General features: G+C 40.3%; 1 protein-coding gene across 9 annotated transcripts in view; it reads left to right on the forward strand.

The window, feature by feature from the left end:
* TRIP12 (thyroid hormone receptor interactor 12) overlaps positions 1–27,864 on the forward strand; it is a 1,052,161-nt gene that overhangs the window by 306,400 nt on the left and 717,897 nt on the right. For all 9 annotated transcript variants that reach the window (XM_053709826.1, XM_053709829.1, XM_053709830.1 and 6 more), the window contains one exon: positions 11,480–11,575. In XM_053709826.1, the coding sequence (XP_053565801.1) occupies positions 11,480–11,575 (96 nt within the window). The remainder of the gene's footprint in view (positions 1–11,479; positions 11,576–27,864) is intronic.

Consider the following 27,864-nt stretch of genomic DNA (forward strand, 5'->3'; position numbering starts at 1 on the left):
GTGGAGGACCTACTTATTCTGTTCTCCAGGATGAACTGGAGAAGGGTTTTCTGCAAGGGATAATTTTCGGCCCTGTCTGTGTTACTGCACAAGAGGCACAATAGGTTTGCAGAGCTTCCAGATGTGCAGCCATTCGTTAAGGCTCTGCTGGAATCAGACCTGGGTTTAGATCAAAGGCTCCTCCTTGGAGTTTAAATCTTGTCCTTAAGGTTTTGCAATGAGATCGGTTGGAGCCTATGCATGAGGTAGACATTAAATTTTTGTCTTGGACGGTTCTTTTTCTACTGGCTATTGCTTCTGTGCGCAAAGTATCTGGCTTTTCATGCCGATAAGGCTGTTCTACGAACCAAGTTACATTTCTTCCTAAGGTTGTGTCAATTTGCAACATCAATCAAGAGATTGTAGTTCCTTTCTTATGTCCTAATCCTCCTTCGATGAAGGAACGTTTATAACGTATTTCTGTATGTGGTTTGTGCCTTGAAGTTCGATCTTCAGGCCACAAAGGAATTTAGACAAACCTCTTTCTCTGTTTGTTCTCTTTTCCGGTAAGCATAGGGGTTAGAGAGCCTCTTCGACTTCCTTATTTTTTTGTCTGAGTGTCATCCGTTTAGCATAGAAACGGCGGGACATAAGCCTCCTCTGAGGATTATGGCTCATTCTACGAGAGCAGAGGTTTCCTCTTGGACCTTCAAAAATGAGGCCTCTATGAATCAGATTTGTAAGGCGGCTATCTGGTTCACCTTACATACTTTTACAAGTTTGATGTTTACAGCCTTCGGGAGAGAGGTTTTGCAGGCTGTGGTGCCCTCGGATTAGGTTCCGCCTCTCTTTTTCCCTCCCGTTAGCATTCCGTGTACTCTAGAGCTTGGGTATATGTTTCCCACAAGAAAGGAATGCAGCTGTGGACTCTTCCAATGTTAAGATGGGAAACATAAATTATGACTTACCTGATAATTTAATTTCCATCTGTATGGGAAGAGTCCATAGCTCCTGCCTGTGTTCTCCGATGGGTGGCCCTAAATTTGAGATTTTTTTTTCTTCTGGCACCTTTTTCACCCTGATATTTATCCTACTGTTCCTTGTTCCCTCGACAGAATGACACTGGTTATGAGGAAGTGGGGGAGATATTTAAGCCTTTGGCTGGGATGTCTTTGACTCCTCCTGGTGGCCAGGTTCAGTATTTCCCACAAGTAAGGAATGCAACTGTTGACTCTTCCCATACAGATAGAAATGAAATTATCAAATAAGCATAATTTGTTTTTGTCTGCATTGGAAACAAAAACTTAGATATTCTATGTTTTTGTCCCGTCATAATTATTTATAGATTCCACAGCTTGGGTATTAGTTTCCCAGGAGCAATGGATCATGGACTCTTCACCACCTTTTTGAAAGAATAAAATATATAATTTATGCTTACCTGATGATAATTCATTTTTTACATGGTGGCGACAGTCCACAAGACCCCAACCATTATTTTTAATATTTTTTTTTCTTTCTGGCAAACGTTGAAGTATGCACCTCCTTTGTTTTCCTGCTTCTTATTGTCTTGCTCTTATTTTTTCCCTACCTTCTTCTCTTTCTTGCTTGGCTATACATCAGACTAGTTTTCTGTAAGGTGGGAGGGGTATTAAGGGCTATTGGAGTTTTGGGAATCTTTGCCTCGTCCTAGTGGTCAGGAGTGTAATTCCCAGCAGTATATGATCGTGGACTCTCACCAACAGGAAAGAAATTTATCAGGCAAGCATAAATTATATTTTAGTCTTTAGTATATTCCTCCCCAATTCAATACCCATAGAGATAACTTTGTTGTGCCAACCATTACCCAATACTCTCATTAAAGACTATAGGACCTACCAAAACAACTGAAATGAGTCTTAGATCAGACTTAAAGGGACATTAAATATTTGAGATGGTAATAAAAATAATATATGTATATTAATATATATATATATATATATATATATATATATATATATATATATATATATATATATATATATATATATATATAAAAATAAATAAAACAGTATATTGCAAAAGCGGACTCAACAAGTCGATCACACTAGTACAAACTGAGTTGCGCACACTTATAGTAAATAGTCACAAAAAATATATATATATATAGTGTATCACAATGTATCACAATAAAATTGTAAATAATAACCTAATAATTAATAAACTTTCAACTGAAAAAAGCAATATGGTCACTAAAGTTAAATATAACTAAGTTAAGTTAGAGTAGTCCAGGCTACTTTACCTAGAATATAAAATGAGTTTAACACAATAGTAAATTCAAATATAATAATAAAAATAAAATAAAATATTTCAAAAAAGTCTTATCCTTCAATTGCGATTACAGGAACAAATTTCAAGAGTGATGAATTCAGTGCTGCTCGTCAAAAAACCAGTCAAGGTTCTGATTGGGTGATGAGGTACAGCTGTGAATATCTAAAAAAACAAGCGCATAGAGACACCTCTCATAGTGCAGATCAATTTAATTGAATACAAACATATATAAAATGCATAAAAACTTGTTAGGGTAATCCCTACTCACAAGTGGGACCTCAATCAAGTGAGGTAAGTTGAGGCAGTTGGATTTTCAAAGTGTCCCCACTTATAACCGGTAAATCGCCTGGCTCAAGACTGTGAATTCTGCCAGGCGATTTACCGGTTATAAGTGGGGACACTTTGAAAATCCAACTGCCTTAACTTACCTCATTTGATTGAGGTCCCACTTGTGAGTAGGGATTACCCTAACAAGTTTTTATGCATTTTATATATGTTTGTATTCAATTAAATGGATCTGCACTATGAGAGGTGTCTCTATGCGCTTGTTTTTTTTTTTTTTTTAGATATTCGCATATATATATATATATATATATATATATATATATATATATATATATATATATATATATATATATATATATACATACATACACACTGCAATATACTTTCATAATTTATTTTGTCCCTTTTCCTGTAATTCCATTCTGACATTGTGAGCTTTTCAGTTCCTGTTAGAAATGGAAGTACAGAACACTGTTATATTCCACACAGCCATTGGCTGCACACGCTAGTGACCTATTTATAACTGGCCACAGCAGAGAAGGTAACCTAAGTTACAACATGGCAGCTCCCATTGTTTTATAGACATTAACATTTTACACTTATTTTGTCTAAACAGCTAATGAAACTTTAAAAAATACATCTACATGTTGTTCTCAGATTAAGCTTTTCTTTGAATGCATCATTCTATCTAGCATTTATTTAGTGTTTAATGTCCCTTTAAACTGGGATTCCATGTATTTACAACTATAGTACAATATCTAGGATAACTGATGATTAAGGGACATAAAAGTAGATAAACTATTACTATTCTATATAATTAGAGCAGTTGATTTTTTTCTTTTTTTGACAATTGTCCCACCCTTTTTGCTTGATAATATATAATACAACCAAGTCTAGAAGTAGAGCATATGGCCCTTCCTGGTGCCACTGTGACAAAGGGCTATATGGTGCAGGCCACTGTCAGCTGTAATTGCTGGTTGACTGGTCGGCCTATATCCTTTTGAAAGGGCGACAACGGTGGACAAAAAGAGCATGGGTCTACTGCTCAAGAGGGCACCACTTTTGCACTTATTATCCTAGACTTAAGATTCTGACTGACTGCACAGAAACCAGTATATGTTTTATTATGCTTTCATTAATATAAAGCTATCACTTGGCAAAAAGCAGAAAATGAAAAACAAAATATTTGTGCTATAGCCCACTCCTCCCACCCACATTCCTTTCACTCTATTTGTATAATTTAGGCCCAGATAAAAAGGAACAGCTTAAATAATGCAAGGGTTGTGGTTTGTCTTTTCTTTCACTCAGAGCACAAAGGCATTTAATGTTTTACAATTGGTTTTATTGTATTTAGTGTTACGACAAGAGAGCTAGCTGCCACAGTAGGTGTGCAGTGCTTTCACTAATGTTTTGCTGCTTCATTGCAAGAGAGATCTGCTTGAGGAAGAGCTATGTGAAACCATAATGTAAAAGCCTAGAGCGAACAACAGGACTGGTGTGTGCCAGCAGGAGGAGGAAAACACTTCCTACAGTTGAGTTTGTGTAACTGTGGGACACTGTGGTAAACAGGTTGGAGTGTAAACTGTTGCTTTTCATTCAACATATTATTTCTGGCAAGCATTTGTAAAGAGCTCTATTGGGCGGCCCATAAAATGGAATTGCTACTTGCAATGTAAATGAACTTCACCGATATGGAGAGCCTGAATTCGAGAAATTGTATGGTGCTCTGAAGTAGTGAAACACTTCTGAGAACATGGATAGCTTCCCTGTACTATTTTTTTAGTTCTAAAAATGCACAAAGTCTGTTTTTATTGTGTAGAAGTGACCTACAGTTTCTTAAAAACTTGCTGTGGGATAATATTTTGCCTTTCTTCAAGTGGTGACTTCTTCTCTGGCTTCATGTACTGTAATGATTTCAAGGCTAAGACTATATTCTAAGCTTCACAAATAAGTTACATTAAAGGACTCAGGTCTCAAATCTAGAGAACAAAACAATGTTTGTTTTGGCCCCCAACTCTGGATACTTATTCATATATGCTCTCTGGGTCACATGAGGGTTTGGAGCCTTGGACGTTTTTGGCATAATTCCTCAGATCTGTTAATTCTTGCATTTAACACCTTAACGACCAGCAACATACCCTTTTACATTGCTTGTCTTTCTATGGGGCTTGTTTTCTCTTGTTAAGTGTATCCAGTCCACGGATCATCCATTACTTATGGGATATTCTCCTTCCCAACAGGAAGTTGCAAGAGGATCACCCAAGCAATGCTGCTATATAGCTCCTCCCCTCACATGTCATATCCAGTCATTCTCTTGCAACTCTCAACATAGTAGGTCGTGAGAGGACTGTGGTGTTTTATACTTAGTTTATTTCTTTAATCAAAAGTTTGTTATTTTTAAATGGCACCGGAGTGTGCTGTTTATCTCAGGCAGTATTTGGAAGAAGAATCTGCCTGCGTTTTTCTATGATCTTAGCAGAAGTAACTAAGATCCATTTGCTGTTCTCACACATTCTGTGGAGTGAGGTACTTCAGAGGGGGAATGGTGTGCAGTTTTTGCCTGCAAATAAGGTATGTGCAGTAAAATATTTTTCTAAGGAATGGAATTGACTAAGAAAATACTGCTGATACCGAAGTAATGTAAGTAAAGCCTTGATAGCGACTGGTTTAAGGCTTATTAATAGAGATACATACTCTCATAAAAATGTGTTTTAAAACGTTTACTGACATGTTTAATCTTTTTTAACGTACATTGGTGATAAAACTGTAATGTTAGTATAGCCTTAAATGCAGTGAAAGCGACTGGTATCAGGCTGATTAATAGAGATACATACTCTTATAAAATGTGTTTTAAAACGTTTGCTGGCATGTTTAATCGTTTTTTGACATATGTTTGGTGATAAAACTTATTGGGGCCTAATTTTTCCACATGGCTGGCTTAAATTCTGCATAGAAACAGTTCCCACTGTTGTAATATGAGTGGGAGGGACCTAATTTAGCGCTTTTTTGCGCAGTTAAAATTACAAAATGAATCATCCAGATTCCCTCAGCAGTCCCATGATTACTACAGGACATCTCTAAAGGGCTAAAAAGACTTCCAAAATCGTTTATAGGGAAGGTAATCCACAGCTCAGCTGTGGCAGTTTTGTCGTGTCTGTTTAAAAACGTCTATGTCGTTTTTTTTATGTTTTTTGCATTAAGGGGTTAATCATCCATTTGCAAGTGGGTGCAATGCTCTGTTACCTTATTACATATACTGTAAAAATTTCGTTTGATTTACTGCCTTTTTTCACTGTTTTTCAAATTTTGACAAAATTTGTTTCTCTTAAAGGCACAGTAACGTTTTTTTATATTTGCTTGTTAACCTGATTTAAAGTGTTTTCCAAGCTTACTAGTCTCATTATTAGTCTGTTCTAACATGTCTGACATAGAGGAAGCTCTGTGTTCATTATGTTTAAAGCCATGGTGGAACCCCATCTTAGAATGTGTACCAGATGTACTGATTTCATGTTAAACAATAAAGATCATTTTTTTGTCTTTAAAAACATTATCACCAGAGGATTCTGTCGAGGGGGAAGTTATGCCGACTAACTCTCCCCACGTGTCAGACCCTTTGACTCCCGCTTTAGGGACTCACGCTCAAATGGCGCCAAGTACATAAAGGGCGCCAAGTACATAAAGGGTGCCCATAGCGTTTATTTTACAAGACATGGCAAAGGTTGTGAATAATACACTGGCAGCGGTATTAGTCAGACTACCTGAAATTAAAGGAAAGCAAGATAGCTCTGGGGATAGTTACAGAGCATACAGACGCTTTAAGAACCATGTCTGATACTGCCTCATAATATGCAGAAGCTGGGGAGCTTTGGTCTGTGGGTGATATTTTTGACTCAGGGAAGATGATTTAACCTGATTCTGATATTTCTACATTTAAATTTTATGCTTGAGAACCTCCACTTGTTGCTCAGGGAGGTTTTAGCTGCTCTGATTGACTGTACAATCGCAGTGCCAGAGAAATTGTGTAGACTGGATAAATACTATGCAGTGCCGGTGTGTACTGATGTTTTTCCAATACCTAAAGAGGTTTACTAAAATTATTAATTAGGAATGGGATAGACCAGGTGTGCCGTTCTCTTCCCCTCCTATTTTTAGAAAAAATGTTTCTAATAGTTGCCACCACACGGGACTTATGGCAGACAGTTCATAAGGTGGAGAGAAGAGTTTCTACTCTAGCTAGCGTACTACTTACCCTGTCGAGGACAGTTGTGCTTTTTTAGATCCAATGGATAAAAAATTAGAGGGTTACCTTAGGAAAATGTTTATTCAACAAGGTTTTATCCTGCAGCCCCTTGCATGCATTGCTTTTGTCACTGCGGCTGCGGCGTTCTGGTTTGAGTCTCTGGATGAGGCTTTACAGGTAGCGACTCCATTGGATGAATACTTGACAAGCTTAGCCAATTTCTTTGTTTTCTGATGCCTTGTTTTTTTTGTCTAAACTAACGGCTAAGAATTCTGTTTTTTTACTATGCTGGCGCGCACAGCGCTATGGCTTATATTATGGTCAGCTGTCGTGACTTTACTAAATAAGCTACTTAACTTCCTTTCAAGGGGCAGACCCTATTCGGCCCTGGTTTGAAGGAGATTATTGCTAATATCACTGGAGGAAAAGGTAATGCCCTTCCTCAGGACAGGTCAAAATCAAGGGCCAAAAAAGTCTAATTTTCGTGCCTTTCGAAACTTCAAGGCAGGCGTGGCATAAATTTCCTCTAAGGCAAATCAAGAGGGAACTTTTGCTTAGTCCAAGACGGTCTGGTGACAACCGGGCATGGAACAAAGATAAGCAGGCCAAGGGGCCTGCTGCTGCCTCTAAGACAGCATGTAGAACGGCTCCCTATCCGGTAACGGATCCTGTAGGGGGCAGACTTTCATTTTTCGCCCAGGCGTGGGCGAGAGAGAGAGGCCCAGGATCCCTGGGCATTGGATATTATATCCCAGAGATATCTTCTGGATTTCAAAGCTTTTCCCCCCAAAAAAGGGGAGATTTCCTCTTTCACAATTATCTGCAAACCGGATAAAGAAAGAGGCATTCTTACTCTGTGTACGAGACCCATCCAGTTCCAGGGGAGGAACAGGGATAGAATTTTTACTCAAATCTGTTTGTGGTTCCCAAGGAGAGGGAACCTTCAGATCTATTTTGGATCTAAAGATCTTAAACCAATTCCTTAGATTCCATCATTTAAGTTGGAAACTATTCGTACCATTTTAACTATGATCCAGGAGAGTCAATAGAGGACTACAATGGATTTGAAGGATGCTTATCCTCACATTACGATGCATAAAGATCACCATTGTTTTTCATGTTTGCCTTTCTAGACAGGCATTACCAGTTTGTAGCTCTTTCCTTTGGGTTAACTACAGCCCCAAGAATCTTTATGGAGGTTCTGGGGTCGCTTTGGCGGTCCTTAGACCGCGGGGCATAAAAATGGCCCCTTATTTAGACGACATCCCGATACAGGCGTCAAACATCCAAGTTGCCACGTTTCATACGGACGTAGTAATGGCATTTCTGAGATCGTATGGGTGGAAAGTGAACAAGGAAAGAGTTCTCTATCCCCAATCTCAAGGGTTTCCCTCCTAGGGATTCTGATAGAAAATTTACCTGACGGAGTCAAGGTTGTCAAAGTTTCTAAATTTCTGCCGTGTTCTTCATTCCATCCGCGCCCCTTTGGTGGCTCAGTACATGAATGTATTCGGCTTAATGGTAGCGGCAAGGGACATAGTATCGTTTGCACGCCTACTTTTCTGATCGCTGCAACTATGCTTGCTCAGTCAGAGGAACGGGGATTACACAGATTTGTTCTCCTGTTAAATCCGGACCAAGAAACCAGAGATTCTCTTCTCTGGTGACTATCTCGGGTCCATCTGTCCAAGGGTATGACCTTCCGCAGGTCAGATGGGACAATTGTTACAACAGATGCCAGCCTTTTAGGTTGGGATACAGTCTGGAACTCCCTGAAGGCTCAGGGATAGTGGACTCAGGAGGAGACCCTCCTTCTAATGTATATTCTGGAACTGGGAGCGATATTCCATACTCTTCAGACTTGGCCTCAGTTAGCAACTCTGAGGTACATCATATTTCAGTCGGACAATATCACGACTGTGGCTTACATCAACCATCAAGGGGGAACAGAAGTTCCCTAGCGATGTTAGAAGTCTTAAAATAATTCTCTGGACAGAGACTCACACTTGTCTATCAGCTATACATATCCCAGGTGTTGAGAACTGGGAGACGGATTTTCTAAGTCGTCAGAATTTTCCTCCGGGGGAGTGGGAATTCCCTCCGGAGGTGTTTGCACAAAATCAAGCATGAGAGTGATTTGGCGTTTTTTGACAGCGCCTGCGTGGCCACGCAGGACCTGACATGCAGATCTGGTGGACATGTCATCCTTTCCACCACGGTCTCTGCTTCTGAGACAGGACCCTCTACCTCAGGGTCGTTTCAACCATCTAAATATAACTAATCTGAGTTGGACTGCCTGGAGACTGAACGTTTGATGTTGAATGTTTGATGGAAAATTTAACATAGATATGGTGTAAATATCTTGTTGTTATGAATCCAAGGGTTACTCATGGAGTAAAGTCTGGATTCCCAAGATATTATCTTTTCTCCAAGATGATTTTGAGAAAGGATTGTCAGCTAGTTCCTTAAAAGGACAGATTTCTACTTTCTATTTTTTTGCACAAGCGTCTGGCAGGTATTCTAGACGTTCAGGCTTTTGGTCAGGCTTTGGTTAGAACCAAGCCTCTGTTTAAAACTGTTGCTTCGCCATGGAGCTTAAACCTGGTTCTTAAGGTTCGTCTAGGAGTTCCGTTTGAACTTTTTCATTCCATAGATATCAAACTTTTATCTTGGAAAGTTCTTTCTTGGTAGATATTTCCTCGGCTCGTAGAGTCTCCGAGTTATCTGCGTTACAATGTGATTCTCCTTATCTGGTCCTCCATACGGATAAGGTAGTCCTACGTACCAACCTGGGTTTTTACCTAAGGTGGTATCTAACAAGAATATCACTCAAGAGATTGTTGTTCCGTTCTTGTATCCTATTCCTTCTTTAAAGAAGGAACGTCTATTACACAATTTGGACGTGGCTCGTGCTTTAAAGTTTTTCGTACAAGCTACTACAGATTTTCATCAAACATTCACCTTGTTTGGTGTCTATTCTGGACAGAGGAGAGGTCAAAAGACTTCAGCAACCTCTCTGTCTTTTTGGTTAAAAAGCATAATTCATTTGGCTTATGAGACTGCTAGACAGCAGTCTTCTGAAGGGATTACAGCTCATTCTACTAGAGCTGTGGTTTTCACTTGGGCCTTTTTAGAAGGAGGCTTCTGTTGAACAGATTTACGAGACGGAGTCTTGGTCTGCGCTTCATACTTTTTCAAATTTAAAAAATTTGATACTTTGCTTCTTCGGAGGCTATTTTTGGGAGAAAGGGTTTTTTACAGGCAGTGGTCACTTCCGTTTAAGTACCTGCCTTGTCCCTCCCATCATCTGTGTACTTTAGCTTTGGTATTGGTATCCCATAAGTAATGGATGATCCGTGGACTGGATACACTTAACAAGAGAAAACATAATTTATGCTTACCTGATAAATTTATTTCTCTTGTAGTGTATCCAGTCCACGGCCCGCCCTGTCTTTTTAAGGCAGGTTTAAATTTTAATTAAACTACAGTCACCACTGCACCCTATAGTTTCTCATTTTTTGTCTTGTTTCGGTCGAATGACTGGATATGACATGTGAGGGGAGGAGCTATATAGCAGCTTTGCTTGGGTGATCCTCTTGCAACTTCCTGTTGGGAAGGAGAATATCCCATAAGTAATGGATGATCCGTGGACTGGATACACTACAAGAGAAATAAATTTATCAGGTAAGCATAAATTATGTTTTTTCAATATTACAGGAGGCCTGCAAGAGGAAGGGAGGGTATAATAGCGAGCCAAGACTTGCACTATTATTGGCAGGAAAAGCCTTAATGACCAGTGGCATACTCTGTGGTTGTTAAAGGGTTAAATATAAAAGGTTCCCATAAATAACTCTAATTCAGTTTGTTTAAAAATACAATAGGTACCAGATATACTGCTGTGTGTCATTAAATACTGATCTTATTCCTAGTATAACAGCATAACAATAAATATATATAATATACAGAAGTTTGAGTGTGGGTCAGCCCTAAACTGCGTTTATGGATTTTATGATCCACTTTAAAGACTGGCAATGCCTAATCTCTTGTCATTATCTCCCTGTACTTTTCTACTCAGAGAACATTTTAATCTTAACACTTTATCTCAGGATTCTGATACCAAGGACTTGTTAACCTTTACGGGACATTGTACTGTAAAATATTCAGAAAGACCAAACAGTACTTGGCAGAATGAAAATTCAAAACTTTATTTTCAACAGTGACAAAAGAATACTTCAAAATAAGTTTTATAGTCTGGCATTTTTCTGAATGCAGAAAAATCAGTGAGTTTATAACCCATTTTACCTGCTGTAGTGTATTGTATATAAATAGTTCCTTACCGTTGTGTTGTCATTTTGAAGTATCTGCTTGTGCTGCTTAAAACCACAACCTATGCTGAAAGTACTTCAGTTTTGCCTATAAAAAACGTTATGCAAGGAGCAGAAATTACCCTGACGATCCCGTTTGAAAATGGTGTTCCTGCAGCTGTTTGAATATAACCTATTTGTTTTCAGCTATTTGAGTACATTGTTCCTTTAACCCTTGCAGTAGTGCTCAGGGACTACATGACAACAATCAACATCAGAGGATTAAACTGCTTTTTTGTGAGTCTTTTTAACATAATTCATTTTGTAATTTTGCAAACAACTTTTTTTACTATAATCCTCACAGCTCTGCTGGAAGCCAGGGGTCTTCCTCCACATCTATTTGGACCACTTGGACCTCGAATGTCTCAGCTCTTCCACCGGACTATAGGAAGTGGTGCAAGTAAGTTACTTAATATAATTCCTCATTGTTTGCATTACAGTACATATAGATGCATTACAGTACATATAGATGCATTAAAACGAAAACCAAGATAAAATGGTAATTAAGCAATGCAAATGTTCTTAGTGTGTCTGATATGTATGTACAGTTACCTTCTTAAAGCTTTAGTTTGTCATATTTAAGGGATATTGTACAATATAATTTTTCTCCCCTTTGAATATATTTTCAGTGGTCCATTACCTGCTGGAGTGTATTAAATTATTAACAAATGATTGCTTTAACTTTATTTATTTCATGTAATTAGCAAGAGTCCATGAGCTAGTGACATATGGGATATACATTCCTACCAGGAGGGGCAAAGTTTCCCAAACCTCAAAATGCCTATAAATACACCCCTCACCACACCCACAATTCAGTTTTACAAACTTTGCCTCCCATGGAGGTGGTGAAGTAAGTTTGTGCTAGATTCTACGTTGATATGCGCTTCAATATCTTTCCGCCTCTAGTTCTTCCAAAAGTGATTTCCAAAATTCTAATGGAACGTTCGTTTGTACTGCTGGTGGCTCCAGCATGGCCTCACAGGTTTTGGTATGCGGATCTCATTCGGATGGCCAGTTGCCAACCTTGGACACTTCCGTTAAGACCAGACCTCAGATTCCTACCAGGAGGGGCAAAGTTTCCCAAACCTCAAAATGCCTATAAATACACCCCTCACCACACCCACAAATCAGTTTTACAAACTTTGCCTCCTATGGAGGTGGTGAAGTAAGTTTGTGCTAGATTCTACGTTGATATGCGCTCCGCAGCAGGTTGGAGCCCGGTTTTCCTCTCAGCGTGCAGTGAATGTCAGAGGGATGTGAGGAGAGTATTGCCTATTTGAATTCAATGATCTCCTTCTACGGGGTCTATTTAATAGGTTCTCTGTTATTGGTCGTTGAGATTCATCTCTTACCTCCCTTTTCAGATCGACGATATACTCTTATATATACCATTACCTCCACTGATTCTCGTTTCAGTACTGGTTTGGCTTTCTACTACATGTAGATGAGTGTCCTGGGGTAAGTAAGTCTTATTTTCTGTGACACTCTAAGCTATGCTTGGGCACTTTTATATAAAGTTCTAAATATATGTATTCAAACATTTATTTGCCTTGACTCAGGATGTTCAACGTTCCTTATTTCAGACAGTCAGTTTCATATTTGGGATAATGCATATGAATAAATCATTTTTTTCTTACCTTTAAATTTACTTTTTTCCTGTGGGCTGTTAGGCTCGCGGGGGCTGAAAATGCTTCATTTTATTGCGTCATTCTTGGCGCTGACTTTTTTGGCGCAAAAAGTTTTTTCTGTTTCCGGCGTCATACGTGTCGCCGGAAGTTGCGTCATTTTTTACGTTTTTTTTGCGCCAAAAGTGTCGGCGTTCCGGATGTGGCGTCATTTTTGGCGCCAAAAGCATTTAGGCGCCAAATAATGTGGGCGTCTTTTTTGGCGCTAAAAAATATGGGCGTCACTTTTGTCTCCACATTATTTAAGTCTCATTATTTATTGCTTCTGGTTGCTAGAAGCTTGTTCACTGGCATTTTTTCCCATTCCTGAAACTGTCATTTAAGGAATTTGATCAATTTTGCTTTATATGTTGTTTTTTCTATCACATATTGCAAGATGTCCCAGATTGACACTGAGTCAGAAGATACTTCTGGAAAAACGCTGCCTGGTGCTGGATCTACCAAAGTTAAGTGTATATGTTGTAAACTTGTGGTATCTGTTCCTCCAGCTGTTGTTTGTAATGAATGTCATGACAAACTTGTTAATGCAGATAATATTTCCTTTAGTAATGTTACATTACCTGTTGTGGTCCCATCAACATCTAATACTCAGAGTGTTCCTGTTAACATAAGAGATTTTGTTTCTAAATCTATTAAGAAGGCTATGTCTGTTATTCCCCCTTCTAGTAAATGTAAAAGGTCTTTTAAAACTTCTCATTTTTCAGATGAATTTTTAAATGAACATCATCATTCTGATAGTGGTTCCTCTGGTTCAGAGGATTCTGTCTCAGAGGTTGATGCTGATAAATCTTCATATTTATTCAAAATGGAATTTATTCGTTCTTTACTTAAAGAAGTCTTAATTGCATTAGAAATAGAGGATTCTGGTCCTCTTGATACTAAATCTAAACGTTTAAATAAGGTTTTTAAATCTCCTGTAGTTATTCCAGAAGTTTTTCCTGCCCCTGATGCTATTTCTGAAGTAATCTCCAGGGAATGGAATAATTTGGGTAATTCATTTACTCCTTCTAAACGTTTTAAGCAATTATATCCTGTGCCATCTGACAGATTAGAATTTTGGGACAAAATCCCTAAGGTTGATGGGGCTGTCTCTACTCTTGCTAAACGTACTACTATTCCTATGGCAGATAGTACTTCCTTTAAAGATCCTTTAGATAGGAAGATTGAATCCTTTCTAAGAAAAGCTTACTTATGTTCAGGTAATCTTCTTAGACCTGCTATATCTTTAGCGGATGTTGCTGCAGCTTCAACTTTTTGGTTAGAAGCTTTAGCGCAACAAGTAACAGATCATAACTCTCATAGCATTGTTAATCTTCTTCAACATGCTAATAACTTTATTTGTAATGCCATCTTTGATATCATTAGAGTTGATGTCAGGTATATGTCTCTAGCTATTTTAGCTAGAAGAGCTTTATGGCTTAAAACTTGGAATGCTGATATGTCTTCTAAGTCAACTTTGCTTTCCCTTTCTTTCCAGGGTAATAAATTATTTGGTTCTCAGTTGGATTCTATTATCTCAACTGTTACTGGAGGGAAAGGAACTTTTTTACCACAGGATAAAAAATCTAAAGGTAAATTTAGGTCTAATAATCGTTTTCGTTCCTTTCGTCACAATAAGGAACAAAAGCCTGATCCTTCGCCCTCAGGAGCGGTATCAGTTTGGAAACCATCTCCAGTCTGGAATAAATCCAAGCCTTTTAGAAAACCAAAGCCAGCTCCCAAGTCCACATGAAGGTGCGGCCCTCATTCCAGCCCAGCTGGTAGGGGGCAGATTACGATTTTTCAAACAAATTTGGATCAATTCAATTCACAATCTTTGGATTCAAAACATTGTTTCAGAAGGGTACAGAATTGGCTTCAAGTTGGCTGGAGTAATTATGCCAGTTCCAGTTCTGGAACAGGGGCTGGGGTTTTATTCAAATCTCTTCATTGTACCAAAGAAGGAGAATTCCTTCAGACAAGTTCTGGATCTAAAAATATTGAATCGTTATGTAAGGATACCAACATTCAAAATGGTAACTGTAAGGACTATTCTGCCTTTTGTTCAGCAAGGGCATTATATGTCCACAATAGATTTACAGGATGTATATCTGCATATTCCGATTCATCCAGATCACTATCAGTTTCTGAGATTCTCTTTCCTAGACAAGCATTACCAGTTTGTGGCTCTGCCGTTTGGCCTAGCAACAGCTCCAAGGATTTTTACAAAGGTTCTCGGTGCCCTTCTGTCTGTAATCAGAGAACTGGGTATTGTGGTATTTCCTTATTTGGATGATCTCTTGGTACTTGCTCAGTCTTCACATTTAGCAGAATCTCATACGAATCGACTTGTGTTGTTTCTTCAAGATCATGGTAGGAGGATCAATTTACCGAAAAGTTAATTGATTCCTCAAACAAGGGTTACCTTTTTAGGTTTCCAGATAGATTCAGTGTCCATGACTCTGTCTCTGACAGACAAGAGACGTCTAAAATTGATCTCAGCTTGTCGAAACCTTCAATCACAATCATTCCCTTCGGTAGGAAATTCTAGGTCTTATGACTGCTGCATCGGATGCGATCCCCTTTGCTCGTTTTCACATGCGACCTCTTCAGCTCTGTATGCTGAACCAGTGGTGCAGGGATTACACAAAGATATCTCAATATCTTTAAAACCGATTGTACGACACTCTCTGACGTGGTGGACAGATCACCATCGTTTAGTTCAGGGGGCTTCTTTTGTTCTTCCGACCTGGACTGTAATTTCAACAGATGCAAGTCTGACAGGTTGGGGAGCTGTTTGGGGGTCTCTGACAGCACAAGGGGTTTGGGAATCTCAGGAGGTGAGATTACCAATCAATATTTTGGAACTCCGTGCAATTTTCAGAGCTCTTCAGTCATGGCCTCTTCTAAAGAGAGAATCGTTCATTTGTTTTCAGACAGACAATGTCACAACTGTGGCATACATCAATCATCAAGGAGGGAATCACAGTCCTCTGGCTAAGAAAGAAGTATCTCGAATACTGGTATGGGCGGAATCTAGCTCCTGTCTTGTTTCTGCGGTTCATATCCCAGGTATAGACAATTGGGAAGCGAATTATCTCAGTCGCCAAACGTTACATCCGGGCGAATGGTCTCTTCACCCAGAGGTATTTCTTCAGATTGTTCAAATGTGGGGACTTCCAGAAATAGATTTGATGGCCTCTCATCTAAACAAGAAACTTCCCAGGTATCTGTCCAGATCCAGGGATCCTCAAGCGGAAGCAGTGGATGCATTGTCACTTCCTTGGAAGTATCATCCTGCCTATATCTCTTGGAAGAAGAACTAATCTCCAAGATTCTGAAGGAATGCTTGTTTGTTCTGCTGGTGGCTCCAGCATGGCCTCACAGGTTTTGGTATGCGGATCTTGTCCGGATGGCCTCTTGCCAACCGTGGACTCTTCCGTTAAGACCAGACCTTCTGTCGCAAGGTCCTTTTTTCCATCAGGATCTCAAATCCTTAAATTTAAAGGTATGGAGATTGAACGCTTGATTCTTAGTCAAAGAGGTTTCTCTGACTCTGTGATTAATACTATGTTACAGGCTCGTAAATCTGTATCTAGGAAGATATATTATAGAGTCTGGAAGACTTACATTTCTTGGTGTCTTTCTCATTACTTTTCCTGGCATTCTTTTAGAATTCCGAGAATTTTACAGTTTCTTCAGGATGGTTTGGATAAAGGTTTGTCTGCAAGTTCCTTGAAAGGAGAAATCTCTGCTCTTTCTGTTCTTTTTCATAGAAAGATTGCTAATCTTCCTGATATTCATTGTTTTGTACAAGCTTTGGTTCGTATAAAACCTGTCATTAAGTCAATTTCTCCTCCTTGGATTTTGAATTTGGTTCTGGGGGCTCTTCAAGCTCCTCCGTTTGAACCTATGCATTCATTAGACATTAAATTACTTTCTTGGAAAGTTTTGTTTCTTTTGGCCATCTCTTCTGCTAGAAGAGTTTCTGAATTATCTGCTCTTTCTTGTGAGTCTCCTTTTCTGATTTTTCATCAGGATAAGGCGGTGTTGCGAACTTCTTTTAAATTTTTACCTAAGGTTGTGAATTCTAACAACATTAGTAGAGAAATTGTGGTTCCTTCATTATGTCCTAATCCTAAGAATTCTAAGGAGAGATCATTGCATTCTTTGGATGTAGTTAGAGCTTTGAAATATTATGTTGAAGCTACTAAGAATTTCCGAAAGACTTCTAGTCTATTTGTTATCTTTTCTGGTTCTAGGAAAGGTCAGAAGGCTTCTGCCATTTCTTTGGCATCTTGGTTAAAGGCTTTGATTCATCATGCTTATGTTGAGTCGGGTAGAACTCCGCCTCAAAGGATTACAGCTCATTCGACTAGGTCAGTCTCTACTTCCTGGGCATTTAGGAATGAAGCTTCGGTTGATCAGATTTGCAAAGCAGCAACTTGGTCTTCTTTGCATACTTTTACTAAATTCTACCATTTTTATGTGTTTTCTTCTTCTGAAGCGGTTTTTGGTAGAAAAGTACTTCAGGCAGCTGTTTCAGTTTGATTCTTCTGCTTATAATTTCAGTTTTTTGCATTATAAGATTTAAACTTTATTTTGGGTGTGGATTATTTTCAGCGGAATTGGCTGTCTTTATTTTATCCCTCACTCTCTATTGACTCTTGCGTGGAAGATCCACATCTTGGGTAGTCAATATCCCATACATCACTAGCTCATGGACTCTTGCTAATTACATGAAAGAAAACATAATTTATGTAAGAACTTACCTGATAAATTCATTTCTTTCATATTAGCAAGAGTCCATGAGGCCCACCCTTTTTTTGTGGTGGTTTTGATTTTTTTGTATAAAGCACGATTATTCCAATTCCTTATTTTTTATGCTTTCGCACTTTTTTTCTTATCACCCCACTTCTTGGCTATACGTTAAACTGATTTGTGGGTGTGGTGAGGGGTGTATTTATAGGCATTTTGAGGTTTGGGAAACTTTGCCCCTCCTGGTAGGAATGTATATCCCATACGTCACTAGCTCATGGACTCATGCTAATATGAAAGAAATTAATTTATCAGGTAAGTTCTTACATAAATTATGTTTTCTTGGTGGTGTTCTCATAAATTCTCCTGGCATTCTTTTAGAATTCCTAGAATTTCACAGTTTCTTCAGGATGGTTTGGATAAAGGTTTGTCTCCAAGTTCTTTGAAAGGACAAATCTCTGCTCTTTCTGTTCTTTTTCACAGAAAGATTGCTAATCTTCCTGATATTCATTGTTTTGTACAGGCTTTGGTTCATATCAAACCTGTCATTAAGTCAATCTCTCCTCCTTGGAGTCTTAATTTGGTTCTGAGGGCTTTACAGGCTCCTCCGTTTGAACCTATGCATTCTCTGGATATTAAATTACTTTCTTGGAAAGTTTTGTTCCTTTTGGCCATCTCTTCTGCTAGAAGAGTTTCTGAGTTATCTGCTCTTTCTTGTGAATCTCCTTTTTTGATTTTTCATCAGGATAAGGCGGTGTTGCGGACTTCATTTCAATTTTTACCTAAGGTTGTGAATTCTAACAACATTAGTAGAGAAATTGTTGTCCCTTCATTGTGTCCTAATCCTAAGAATTCTCTGGAGAGATCTTTACATTCTTTGGATGTAGTAAGAGCTGAAATATTATGTTGAAGCTACTAAAGATTTCAGAAAGACTTCTAGTCTATTTGTTATCTTTTCTGGTTCTAGGAAAGGTCAGAAAGCTTCTGCCATTTCTTTGGCGTCTTGGTTAAAATCTTTGATTCATCATGCTTATGTGGAGTCGGGTAAGTCCCCGCCTCAAAGGATTACGGCTCATTCTACTAGGTCAGTTTCTACTTCCTGGGCTTTTAGGAATGAAGCTTCTGTTGATCAGATTTGCAAAGCAGCAACTTGGTCTTCTTTGCATACGCTTACTAAATTCTACCATTTTTATGTTTTCTCTTCTTCTGAAGCAGTTTTTGGTAGAAAAGTACTTCAGGCAGCTGTTTCAGTTTGATTCTTCTGCTTATAATTTCAGTTTTTTTTTTCATTATAAGATTAAAACTTTTGATTTGGGTTGTGGATTATTTTTTCAGCAGAATTGGCTGTCTTTATTTTATCCCTCCCTCTCTAGTTACACTTGCGTGGAAGTTCCACATCTTGGGTATCTGCTATCCCATACGTCACTAGCTCATGGACTCTTGCTAATTACATGAAAGAAAACATAATTTATGTAAGAACTTACCTGATAAATTCATTTCATTTTAGCAAGAGTCCATGAGGCCCACCCTTTTCTCCAACATAGGTGTGTCCGGTCCACGGCGTCATCCTTACTTGTGGGATATTCTCTTCCCCAACAGGAAATGGCAAAGAGCCCAGCAAAGCTGGTCACATGATCCCTCCTAGGCTCCGCCTACCCCAGTCATTCTCTTTGCCGTTGTACAGGCAACATCTCCACGGAGATGGCTTAGAGTTTTTTAGTGTTTAACTGTAGTTTTTCATTATTCAATCAAGAGTTTGTTATTTTCAAATAGTGCTGGTACGTACTATTTACTCAGAAACAGAAAAGAGATGAAGAATTCTGTTTGTATGAGGAAAATGATTTTAGCAACCGTAACTAAAATCCATGGCTGTTCCACACAGGACTGTTGAGAGCAATTAACTTCAGTTGGGGGAACAGTTTGCAGTCCCTTGCTGCTTGAGGTATGACACATTCTAACAAGACGATGTAATGCTGGAAGCTGTCATTTTCCCTATGGGATCCGGTAAGCCATGTTTATTACGATTGTAAATAAGGGCTTCATAAGGGCTTATTTAAACTGTAGACTTTTTCTGGGCTAAATCGATTGATATTAACACATATTTAGCCTTGAGGAATCATTTTATCTGGGTATTTTGATATAATAATATCGGCAGGCACTGTTTTAGACACCTTATTCTTTAGGGGCTTTCCCAAAGCATAGGCAGAGTCTCATTTTCGCGCCGGTGTTGCGCACTTGTTTTTGAGAGGCATGGCATGCAGTCGCATGTGAGAGGAGCTCTGATACTTATAAAAGACTTCTGAAGGCGTCATTTGGTATCGTATTCCCCTTTGGGTTTGGTTGGGTCTCAGCAAAGCAGATACCAGGGACTGTAAAGGGGTTTAAAGCTTAAAACGGCTCCGGTTCCGTTATTTTAAGGGTTAAAGCTTCCAAAATTGGTGTGCAATATTTTCAAGGCTTTAAGACGCTGTGGTGAAAATTTGGTGAATTTTGAACAATTCCTTCATGTTTTTTCGCAATTGCAGTAATAAAGTGTGTTCAGTTTAAAATTTAAAGTGACAGTAACGGTTTTATTTTAAAACGTTTTTTGTACTTTCTGATCAAGTTTATGCCTGTTTAACATGTCTGAACTACCAGATAGACTGTGTTCTGAATGTGGGGAAGCCAGAATTCCTATTCATTTAAATAAATGTGATTTATGTGATAATGACAATGATGCCCAAGATGATTCCTCAAGTGAGGGGAGTAAGCATGGTACTGCATCATTCCCTCCTTCGTCTACACGAGTCTTGCCCACTCAGGAGGCCCCTAGTACATCTAGCGCGCCAATACTCCTTACTATGCAACAATTAACGGCTGTAATGGATAATTCTGTCAAAAACATTTTAGCCAAAATGAACCCTTGTCAGCGTAAGCGTGGCTGCTCTGTTTTAGTTACTGAAGAGCATGACGACGCTGATATTAATATCTCTGAAGGGCCCCTAACCCAATCTGAGGGGGCCAGGGAGGTTTTGTCTGAGGGAGAAATTACTGATTTAGGGAACATTTCTCAGCAGGCTGAATCTGATGTGATTACATTTAAATTTAAATTGGAACATCTCCGCATTTTGCTTAAGGAGGTATTATCCACTCTGGATGATTGTGAAAATTTAGTCATCCCAGAGAAACTATGTAAAATGGACAAGTTCCTAGAGGTGCCGGGGCTCCCAGAAGCTTTTCCTATACCCAAGCGGGTGGCGGACATTGTTAATAAAGAATGGGAAAGGCCCGGTATTCCTTTCGTCCCTCCCCCCATATTTAAAAAATTGTTTCCTATGGTCGACCCCAGAAAGGACTTATGGCAGTCAGTCCCCAAGGTCGAGGGAGCGGTTTCTACTTTAAACAAACGCACCACTATTCCCATAGAGGATAGTTGTGCTTTCAAAGATCCTATGGATAAAAAATTAGAAGGTTTGCTTAAAAAGATGTTTGTTCAGCAGGGTTACCTTCTACAACCCATTTCATGCATTGTCCCTGTCACTACTGCCGCATATTTCTGGTTTGATGAACTGCTTAAGGTGCTCGATAGTGACTCTCCTCCTTATGAGGAGATTATGGACAGAATCAATGCTCTCAAATTGGCTAATTCTTTCACTCTAGACGCCTCTTTGCAATTGGCTAAGTTAGCGGCTAAGAACTCTGGGTTTGCTATTGTGGCGCGCAGAGCGCTTTGGTTGAAATCTTGGTCGGCTGATGCGTCTTCCAAGAACAAGCTACTAAACATTCCTTTCAAGGGGAAAACGTTGTTTGGTCCTGACTTGAAAGAGATTATCTCTGATATCACTGGGGGTAAGGGCCACGCCCTTCCTCAGGATCGGCCTTTCAAGGCAAAAAATAGACCTAATTTTCGTCCCTTTCGTAAAAACGGACCAGCCCAAGGTGCTACGTCCTCTAAGCAAGAGGGTAATACTGCTCAGGCCAAGCCAGCTTGGAGACCAATGCAAGGCTGGAACAAGGGAAAGCAGGCCAAGAAACCTGCCACTGCTACCAAGACAGCATGAAATATTGGCCCCCGATCCGGGACCGGATCTGGTGGGGGGCAGACTCTCTCTCTTCGCTCAGGCTTGGGCAAGAGATGTTCTGGATCCTTGGGCGCTAGAAATAGTCTCCCAGGGTTATCTTCTGGAATTCAAGGGACTTCCCCCAAGGGGGAGGTTCCACAGGTCGCAGTTGTCTTCAGACCACATAAAAAGACAGGCGTTCTTACATTGTGTAGAAGACCTGTTAAAAATGGGAGTGATTCATCCTGTTCCATTAAGAGAACAAGGGATGGGGTTCTACTCCAATCTGTTCATAGTTCCCAAAAAAGAGGGAACGTTCAGACCAATCCTAGATCTCAAGATCTTAAACAAATTTCTCAAGGTCCCATCGTTCAAGATGGAAACCATTCGAACTATCCTTCCTTCCATCCAGGAAGGTCAATTCATGACCACGGTGGATTTAAAGGATGCGTATCTACATATTCCTATCCACAAGGAACATCATCGGTTCCTAAGGTTTGCATTTCTGGACAAACATTACCAGTTCGTGGCGCTTCCTTTCGGATTAGCCACTGCTCCAAGGATTTTCACAAAGGTACTAGGGTCCCTTCTAGCGGTGCTAAGACCAAGGGGCATTGCAGTAGTACCTTACCTGGACGACATTTTGATTCAAGCGTCGTCCCTTCCTCAAGCAAAGGCTCACACGGACATTGTCCTGGCCTTTCTCAGATCTCACGGCTGGAAAGTGAACGTGGAAAAGAGTTCTCTATCCCCGTCAACAAGGGTTCCCTTCTTGGGAACAATTATAGACTCCTTGCAAATGAGGATCTTTCTAACAGAAGCCAGAAAAACAAAGCTTCTGGACTCTTGTCGGATACTTCATTCCGTTCCTCTTCCTTCCATAGCTCAGTGCATGGAAGTGATCGGGTTGATGGTGGCGGCGATGGACATAGTTCCTTTTGCGCGCATTCATCTAAGACCATTACAACTGTGCATGCTCAGTCAGTGGAATGGGGACTATACAGACTTGTCTCCGAAGATACAAGTAAATCAGAGGACCAGAGACTCACTCCGTTGGTGGCTGTCCCTGGACAATCTGTCTCAAGGGATGATGTTCCACAGACCAGAGTGGGTCATTGTCACGACCGACGCCAGTCTGATAGGCTGGGGCGCGGTCTGGGGATCCCTGAAAGCTCAGGGTCTTTGGTCTCGGGAAGAATCTCTTCTACCGATAAATATTCTGGAACTGAGAGCGATATTCAATGCTCTCCAGGCCTGGCCCCAGCTTGCGAGGACCAGGTTCATACGGTTTCAATCAGACAACATGACGACTGTTGCGTACATCAACCATCAGGGGGGAACAAGGAGTTCCCTAGCGATGGAAGAAGTAACCAAAATTATTCTTTGGGCGGAGTCTCACTCCTGCCACCTGTCTGCTATCCACATCCCAGGAGTGGAAAATTGGGAAGCGGATTTTCTGAGTCGTCAGACATTGCATCCGGGGGAGTGGGAACTCCATCCGGAAATCTTTGCCCAAGTCACTCACCTGTGGGGCATTCCAGACATGGATCTGATGGCCTCTCGTCAGAACTTCAAAGTTCCTTGCTACGGGGCCAGATCCAGGGATCCCAAGGCGGCTCTAGTGGATGCACTAGTAGCACCTTGGACCTTCAATCTAGCTTATGTGTTCCCGCCATTTCCTCTCATTCCCAGGCTGATAGCCAGGATCAAGCAGGAGAGGGCGTCGGTGATCTTGATAGCTCCTGCGTGGCCACGCAGGACTTGGTATGCAGATCTGGTGAATATGTCATCGGCTCCACCTTGGAAGCTACCTTTGAGACGAGACCTTCTTGTTCAGGGTCCGTTCGAACATCCGAATCTGGTTTCACTCCAGCTGACTGCTTGGAGATTGAACGCTTGATTTTATCGAAGCGAGGATTCTCAGATTCTGTGATCGATACTCTTGTTCAGGCCAGAAAGCCTGTGACTAGAAAGATTTACCACAAAATTTGGAAAAAATATATCTGTTGGTGTGAATCTAAAGGATTCCCTTGGGACAAGGTTAAGATTCCTAGGATTCTATCCTTCCTTCAAGAAGGATTGGAAAAAGGATTATCTGCAAGTTCCCTGAAGGGACAGATTTCTGCCTTGTCGGTATTACTTCACAAAAAGCTGGCAGCTGTGCCAGATGTTCAAGCCTTTGTTCAGGCTCTGGTTAGAATCAAGCCTGTTTACAAACCTTTGACTCCCCCTTGGAGTCTCAATTTAGTTCTTTCAGTTCTTCAGGGGGTTCCGTTTGAACCCTTACATTCCGTTGATATTAAGTTATTATCTTGGAAAGTTTTGTTTTTAGTTGCGATTTCTTCTGCTAGAAGAGTCTCAGAATTATCTGCTCTGCAGTGTTCTCCTCCTTATCTGGTGTTCCATGCAGATAAGGTGGTTTTACGTACTAAACCTGGTTTTCTTCCAAAAGTTGTTTCTAACAAAAACATTAACCAGGAGATTATCGTACCTTCTCTGTGTCCAAAACCAGTTTCAAAGAAGGAACGTTTGTTGCACAATTTGGATGTTGTTCGCGCTCTAAAATTCTATTTAGATGCTACAAAGGATTTTAGACAAACATCTTCCTTGTTTGTTGTTTATTCAGGTAAAAGGAGAGGTCAAAAAGCAACTTCTACCTCTCTCTCTTTTTGGATTAAAAGCATCATCAGATTGGCTTACGAGACTGCCGGACGGCAGCCTCCCGAAAGAATCACAGCTCATTCCACTAGGGCTGTGGCTTCCACATGGGCCTTCAAGAACGAGGCTTCTGTTGATCAGATATGTAGGGCAGCGACTTGGTCTTCACTGCACACTTTTACCAAATTTTACAAGTTTGATACTTTTGCTTCTTCTGAGGCTATTTTTGGGAGAAAGGTTTTGCAAGCCGTGGTGCCTTCCATTTAGGTGACCTGATTTGCTCCCTCCCTTCATCCGTGTCCTAAGGCTTTGGTATTGGTTCCCACAAGTAAGGATGACGCCGTGGACCGGACACACCTATGTTGGAGAAAACAGAATTTATGTTTACCTGATAAATTTCTTTCTCCAACGGTGTGTCCGGTCCACGGCCCGCCCTGGTTTTTTTAATCAGGTCTGATATTTTATTTTCTTTAACTACAGTCACCACGGTACCATATGGTTTCTCCTATGCAAATATTCCTCCTTAACGTCGGTCGAATGACTGGGGTAGGCGGAGCCTAGGAGGGATCATGTGACCAGCTTTGCTGGGCTCTTTGCCATTTCCTGTTGGGGAAGAGAATATCCCACAAGTAAGGATGACGCCGTGGACCGGACACACCGTTGGAGAAAGAAATTTATCAGGTAAACATAAATTCTGTTTTTTGTGGTGGTTATTTTTTTGTATAAAGCACAATTATTCCAATTCCTTGTTTGATGCTTTCGCTCCTTTCTTATCACCCCACTTCTTGGCTATTCGTTAAACTGAATTGTGGGTGTGGTGAGGGGTGTATTTATTGGCATTTTGAGGTTTGGAAACTTTGCCCCTCCTGGTAGGAATGTATATCCCATACGTCACTAGCTCATGGACTCTTGCTAATATGAAAGAAATGAATTTATCAGGTAAGTTCTTACATAAATTATGTTTTTGTGATCTGAAAAAAACAAACAGATTTTCCTGTTGAAACCACTACCTATACTGAAAATTTGAATACTGCAGTAATGGATACAGAAAAGTGATTTAAACAAGTGGCATCAGAAGAAATCAACAACCCCATAAGGGAATGGGGAGAGAGATTTTTGAAGGGTGGTCCTACATCAGCTTTAAATACAGTTAAACTCCTATTTGATACCTACCGGAGTACACTGTCTCTTCAATAATGACAATTCTAAATGCTAAGAAAATGTTTGTTTAAGCAAAGCTTTTGCATTGCATGTAAATTGTTATATGTCCCTTTAAAACAAGACTATAAGGCAAACATTTCCAGACCTGACAAAACATTTGCCTTAGAAGTATAAGATTCCTGGTATTTAAATGTATGTTAAATATAAATTGGGGTTAGTACACTTTTCCTTAAAGTAGGTTTACAGAAACTGAAAGGACCATTAAGCAGATGTTTAATAAAAAGGCAAATTACGGGGGTGAGGCAACAACCAAGCAGAACAGACGTGTTCACGAGAAGCTCCTCACTTCTAACATACATTTATATTAATTTGTAGGAAAAAGAGGGCAAAATAGATCCTCAAGCACAGGTACTCTCAGTAATAGAACACCTCTACGCTTGCAGCAGTCTTTATCCCTGAGTTTGTGACAGATTGGGAGCAGCGAACAGTCTAAAACAACTTGAGGCCTTGTATCCCGGCACGTAAGAGCGCATGATACTCCGAGCTGTTTACAACCTTCACTAGAGACCTGCATTGCTACCTGGAGACCCGCTCCGGAGCCTGGTCCTCTCAAGAAAAGCAAGACACAGACTAGGAAGCACCTGATGGTCACTGATGAAAAGGCTAACAGACGGACTGCAACAGATCGAGTCTAAGGATCTATGTGAGTAACTCACCGCTCCCCTTCTGTACCGGGTATCCTGGGTGCCGATCCCAGCATAAACCCTTATTACGCCCATTATATTCTCCACATAAGAGGGCTGTTTGGCCAAGCACCTTAAGAGATTTAAAGTTTTGGCGAGACGCCATCTTCCACACCCGCGCATCAAAAGAGAACACTACCGGCCTGCTAACTAAGTGAAAGCAGTCTCAACCCCTCAGACCTACTTTGATATGCTCTACAAAATGAAAGCTGCGGTAAATAGCTGGGGTTACTAGACATCCACTTTGAACCACTCCCTGTCTCACTTCATTCATAACGGTGTCTCCATGGAGTTGATAGCTTCCCTTTTGGCAGCATTATGTGATCGGCTCGATCTACACCATGCTGAACTAGTAGATACTTTGAAAGATGCGATTGGCGCTCCTTGCGCTGCAGTGCTGGCCGAGGATACACCTATCAACATAGCAGACCCTTTGCCACATACCGGAGACATCTCCTTACATGACTTAACTAGCCAGCAACTCATACACCACGGAGAGACTGAGCCTGCAAAAGAACCAGAATGGACAGTGCTAGAAATAGCGAAACACTTGGCACCTACTCAGGCTCTAGACCTGGACTCAGAATCAGCGTTGCGACAGCAAACTGTAAGCCTTTCCTACATCAAGGGAGGAACCATCACCGCGCCTCTTCAGGGATCCCTGACACATCAGCCGCAGCAGCCTAAAGACAGCTCTCCCCACATCAGCATAGCCGGAGCAATGCATAATAAGGGAGATATGGTCTGTCTAAAAGAGCACCTTATATATATTACCGATAGTATGGACACACTCCAATTATTGAAACGGCTCCTGTGGAAGACCGGAGTGGGTTAGACCCCTAGCCCCTCTCTTTATATAGCAGTGAATGCAGGATCTTGACTCTCAAGCAGACTGCTGTAGTTCTCTTGAATACCCTGCCTCAAAGTGCATTATATCGTAAACCACTCAGGGACTGGGGTTATAAGCCCAATTTAAAGACTCATTGAGAATATTATCTGCTCTTTTGATATGTTTTAGTCTCATAGCCTAAGGTTGGGATGAACTTCTGACTCAAACCTGGACCTTTGTTTTATTGATGTTAGGAGTGACCATCCCTTATAGAACAGGTTCTAACGTTTTCAAAAATTACATTAGCTCATAGATTAGCTTAGGCAAGTGTATATTTATTGTATAGTCAGAGGTGAAAGACAGGTTCAGTTTTTGTGCATTTTTCAAATCATATGCGTGTTATATATGTCCCACATGTTTGTCTCAATGGCAGAATAGATGCTCTGTATATATGCACAAACCCATATGTTTAATAATTACTATGCACTCTCACTTATCTCCTATATGAGTCTCTCCTCTTACAGTAGCTTAAGGGTTACATATTCGACTCTGATGCACACCTTGCATGCTTTAACTAATAGATTTGCAGTTTATTAAAGACATGTAGAACCTATGCATGGAGTCAGTATAATATGACAGTAACAGTCGGTATACATTTTAAGAGTCACATGCTTTCTATATATGGTTCACATGTTAGTTGCAATAGCAGAATTGATGCTCTGTATATATGTACGTGCCTGTATGTTTACTGATTGCTATGCATTTCTTCTTCTCTCCCGTGCGAGTCTCTCCTCCTAAAGTAGCTCAAGGATTATGTATTAAACTCAGATATACTT

The sequence above is a fragment of the Bombina bombina genome, chromosome 4, assembly GCF_027579735.1.
Source record: "Bombina bombina isolate aBomBom1 chromosome 4, aBomBom1.pri, whole genome shotgun sequence".
Taxonomy (NCBI): Eukaryota; Metazoa; Chordata; class Amphibia; order Anura; family Bombinatoridae; genus Bombina; species Bombina bombina.